This window comes from Trichinella spiralis (genome assembly GCF_000181795.1).
Source record: "Trichinella spiralis strain ISS 195 chromosome Unknown Scfld2707, whole genome shotgun sequence".
Classification (NCBI taxonomy): Eukaryota; Metazoa; Nematoda; class Enoplea; order Trichinellida; family Trichinellidae; genus Trichinella; species Trichinella spiralis.
Window position 1 is genome coordinate 10,427 of NW_003529646.1, and position 4,723 is coordinate 15,149.

The window sequence follows — 4,723 nt, forward strand, 5'->3', positions numbered from 1 at the left end:
GTAATCCAGAAGCCCATGTGTTGCATGATGCTGATATATCTGATCCAGAAACAGTGAGGTCGATAAGCAGTCTGTAAACTGTCATTTAAAGTTCAGCAGAGCTGATGTCAGAAGATAAGGAACTTGAGCCCCTTCAGCAAGACGGAGTATACGTGGATAAAGAAAGCAATCCGTCATTTCAGGGTATATTTCCTTTAGTAATGTGCTTCTAGTAAATGAATATCTGCATCTACAAAAACAGAATCTTGTTCTCGATGTGTTTTGTGAGAACCAGTAGATTACTTTAGCAGAGATTAAATTTCTGACTTCTGAAGCTCATTGTTGAGCGGTCTCATATTTATGTCACCCTATGTAGCTCCAACTTTCAAACAAATAAATCTGAATTGGAAACCTTTCCTGAAGTGCTGCTGAAAATGGGTCTTGTCCTGATGCCTCAGTATTCCATGTACTAGTCTGTTGAGCTCTGATGTGATGCCATCTCAGATACAATCGGCAGAAGCAGATTCAAGGAGATGATTCAGTATCTTCATAATGACAACTTTGGAGAGCCTCAATTATGTTCGACTTTTCAAAGATTGATCATTAATTAAAAGCAGTAATTCTTTCAGACCCAGCGTATCAAGTTTGATACATAATGTTTTGTGCCCCATAGTTATTGACGGAAGCGTGATTGTTAGCTATGCTTGTGTTAATGTGTTTTTGACGCTTTCTTAACTATATTTTATTTTTCGTTTTTTCTCATCTTGGTAGATTTTTTTATAATGCATTCTTTCGTGCATGTAGGTGAGGCCAAAAAATGAATTTGCATTTTGATGTATAAATTGAGAACTCAGCTATCCAAACTTAAGGATTAATTGAGCTTAACAACGTAGAAATAATAATTTTTACTGGTAGATATTAATGTGAAGATGGGGAACGCGCGTTTCGCTCGACTAGATCTGGCGCACACATTGTAGAGCAGTATGCTGTAAATGGGGCTTCAAGGTTATTTCTCCTGCCGGTAAGCCGGGTTTATTTTATGATTTCATATTTTACGACGCGAAAAATCTGATTGTCGAGGACTCACTGTTTTTTCAAATGGCAAATTATGTATTAAAACAGTGTGAAACGTTGCCAAAGAGCAGAAACTACAAACTGTTCTTTGACAATTACTACACATTTCTTGAATTACAACTGCGGCTAAAAAATGGGAATCCTATCCTGTGGGACCATTAGACCAAACAGACTTCGTGGATGCCCGCCGCTCTCTGAGAAAGATCTAAAGTCAAGCGGCAGAGGTGCTTATGACTCTATAACGGACGCTTGGTATGACAACAGACACGTCTTAGCGACATCGACATATATTGGTGTAAAGCCAAAAACAGCTGTGAGGAGATGGGAGGACAGGCGGAGAAAAGTAATAGGCGCTAAAATCCCAAATATTGAAAAAATTACAACATGTATATGGGTAGTATAGACCTGAACAACATGATCGCTGCTCTATACGGCATAGAACGCAAAAGTCGAAAATGGAATCGTCGCATTTTCTTTTGGATCACTAGCACTGCCATGTAATGCTAATCCATAGAAACTTTATAAGAGGCGCAGCAAAAGATGCCTGGAGCAAGCACAAGCACAAAGCTTCACTTGCCAAGTTAGCCAGTCGCTGTGTCTTGTGAACAAGCCTATTACAGCTTCCAGAGTTTAATCTCGTGCATATTTTTCAAGGCTACCCCTGCCGTCACGACGAATGGAAAGACGACTGACCAACTGACGTCTCAACAAAAATGGCAAAGGATCAAACTGGCCACTGGCCAGAAATCACACAAATTTGAAGAAGATGCAGACTGTGGTCTACATCAGCCACATGCCTGTGCAATAAATGCAGTGTTTACAAATGCCTAATTAGCAACAGAGACTACTTTACAGAATTTCATAACCAGCTATTGATTTGCCAATTATTGCACGTCTATGTACTCAAGAGCAATAAACGTTTTCACACTTAGTTCCAATAACATGTACCTCTAACTGACAAGCATCAAAAGTTTAATTCGAATACGTCATTCAATTTCTACAACAGTACACACAAATTTAGTTATCTAAATGAGGTAAGTTTGACTATTTTTTTGTACGTTGCATTTCATTACATCAGAGTACTGTAGAACATACATGAGGAAAATACATACATTTTTATGAATTTACAGTCACTGAGCATAATTATATTAAGCATTAGTAAGAATAGATCTGTTTTGCGCAAAATTTTTTGTTTAAGTTCAACTGCAGTTTGTAAAGGTATTTAAATTTTGAAAAAGAAAACAAATATAAGGTAAGCAAATTATTATTAAAAGTGAAATAGTTTAAGCATGGAAATGGACTTCTGCTAAAAGTTGAATTTTTTATATCGCATATTTGGTTGAGATGCTATTATGATTTATTATTCAAGAGGGAATCTAATAAGGGTTGACTTTTAGCCAAGAACGTTACAAGCGTACTATACAAATCAGCTTTGCTAAAAAATCATTTCTTTTCTAGCATCTCTCATTCATTCAACGCACAACTAGTGCTGCGGCATTATATTTCATTAATCTTTTGAAAATCAAAATCATTTAATATTTCTACATCGATTACAATTTTTTATATTCAAAAACTGAACAAATTATCTGAAATTCAATGGTAGCAAATCAATATTATTCATTAGTAGTGTAATTAAAGAAAATAGAAAAGTTAAGCTGAGCTATAGAGTAACATTTTAATAAAATGTATTTACTGATTTTCATGCTGCAAATCTAAGAATATAGTCAACGTATGATCAAATATGGAAACAACAATATTTTCCTTTTGTGCAGATTTTCCCCCACATTTATTTCTAAATTTAGAACAATACGTTAGACAGCAACACGTACATTAATTCTGTTTGCAAGCATTTCTACCCTTTAGTTTTATTATTTTCACTCGTTTTTTTCATAAAAAAAGTTTAATCAAAAACAAAGCTGTGCTTTTTATGATAATAATCATTTCAAATATGAAAGGAAAGAATTTCAACATTAATTAACGGAAATTATTTAAATAAAAATTTTATAAAATTCTAAACAAATGAGTTAAAAATAAAAAATTAAATGACAACAATAATTTATACTGCTAATTATGAATATAAAAATGTTTTATTAGACTTGACGGTGCAGACGTCTGCATGTTTGTATTCCACTGTATTAGATGATGTGGCGCTTTCAGTACCAACGACAAGTATAGCTAATCGTGCGATTCCTCAGTTACGAGCATAATGCATATGAAATCAACGCTATGAGCTCAGCCAGTCATCTAGTAACAATGCCCTTCAATAAAAATGCGGCCACTCCCCGATTTTACAATTTTTCAAATAGAATTCATGCAGAAAATAGCAAACAAATTTATATACGTAAATGATAAAATGAAATATTTTCATTTTCATGTTGCGAGTAAATTTAAATTTTTATTATAAAATTAATTTTTTGATATGTGATTTCTTCTCTTATATGTTTCTAATAATTATCAACAGTAAATATCGTGAACAGTAATATTTTTTCTTTAATTGTAAATATTAAAATAATTTCATTCTCAGTGGCAGTGGAAACGTTCGCTCGTTCGTATTCCACTGGTGGTTGATGTGTTGGGTTGTGCACTCTTACAAAGTGCGCAAATGTCCCGCAGGACAGTGCAAACCTACTTACCACTTCATAAAAACGCAACAGAGTTCAAATCATATTTTCAATTATTATTTTTTTTAATTTTACATAATTAAAAGTAATTTGTAAATTACATTTCTGATTTTGCTAATTTTGTTTGTCACAACGAAAAACCAGAGTCTTTACATTTTTGTGAAAAGTTTTCGTCATGAGATCCATTTATGTGGGTCATTTTTGAATTTTCAAATCTCAGATTCAGACATGCGGGGGCGTGTTTTGTCTAAGTGAATTTTTTGTTATGGCGTTTTCTGCCCGGTAATTTATATTTGGACTGAATTTTGAATATCAAGGTCATTCTGAATGTGTAAAATGTTTTCATTGGTTGAATTTGGCAGGGTATCTCAATGTTTTGGCATCATTATTTTTTTTAATGCAATCACTCTCTAAATTATCCGGTTACATTACATAAAACGCTCGCTTGCAGACCAGTCCGATAATATATAATCTCAGAACATGATTATATTAAGCAGTATTAAGAATAGATCTGTTTCGTGTAAAATTTTATAAAGCGATCAACAGCAGTTTGTTCATGTCAGCAGATTAAAAAAAGAAGACAAATAATTTATAAATAATATACTTTCAAAAGAGATATGTTGAAGTCCATTCATATTTTTGCCACTCATACAATTTTCGGTTCCCAAAAAACCAATAACATAAATGTCAGATATCCGTTGTAAAAAAGTATTGTTCATAGCATTTAGATTAATGAGCAAAAATAAGAGCAATAAGCTGAGGTAAGAAATTACAGAATAGTATCTGAATAAAAAATATTTATTCATTTGACAGTGCAAAATTGATAATATCGTTGAAGTAGCCTGCGATGAGGAGAAAACAGTTCAGTGGTGATATATAACTATTTTGTCACGCAAGGACCATTTAAATTAATGCAATGCATGGTCAGAATCGCGTATAGTAATCACGTTTTTGGGCAATTGTGGCGCCGAATGCGGTTGGGTATATTCGTGATCCGCAAAAATCTCGGCGAAAATCGAACATGGCTCCCATGCTAAATAGAATCCACC

The 4,723-nt window shown here is 33.8% G+C and overlaps 2 protein-coding genes across 2 annotated transcripts; both read left to right on the forward strand.

Annotated features, from left to right (window-relative positions):
* The first annotated feature begins 1,186 nt into the window (after positions 1-1,186).
* Positions 1,187-1,884, forward strand: Tsp_12475 (conserved hypothetical protein). The gene is made up of 2 exons (XM_003368309.1): positions 1,187-1,396; positions 1,681-1,884. Exons 1-2 carry the CDS (start codon positions 1,187-1,189, stop codon positions 1,882-1,884), a joined length of 414 nt encoding a protein of 137 aa, XP_003368357.1.
* A 2,637-nt stretch (positions 1,885-4,521) lies between these two features.
* On the forward strand, positions 4,522-4,655 carry Tsp_12476a (conserved hypothetical protein; the record flags this gene model as incomplete). The annotated part of the gene is made up of 2 exons (XM_003368310.1): positions 4,522-4,543; positions 4,603-4,655. Coding segments are annotated over exons 1-2 (75 nt in total), but the record flags the coding sequence as incomplete, so codon positions are not given.
* Positions 4,656-4,723: the final 68 nt, after the last annotated feature.

What these genes read in the sequence shown, in the direction of transcription:
- Tsp_12475 (XM_003368309.1), top strand. Translation starts at nt 1,187, where the DNA reads ATGGGAATCCTATCCTGTGGGACCATTAGACCAAACAGACTTCGTGGA. An exon ending in GGGAGGACAGGCGGAGAAAA is followed by an intron (nt 1,397 to 1,680) that starts GTAATAGGCGCT and finishes TACAGCTTCCAG; the next exon opens with AGTTTAATCTCGTGCATATT.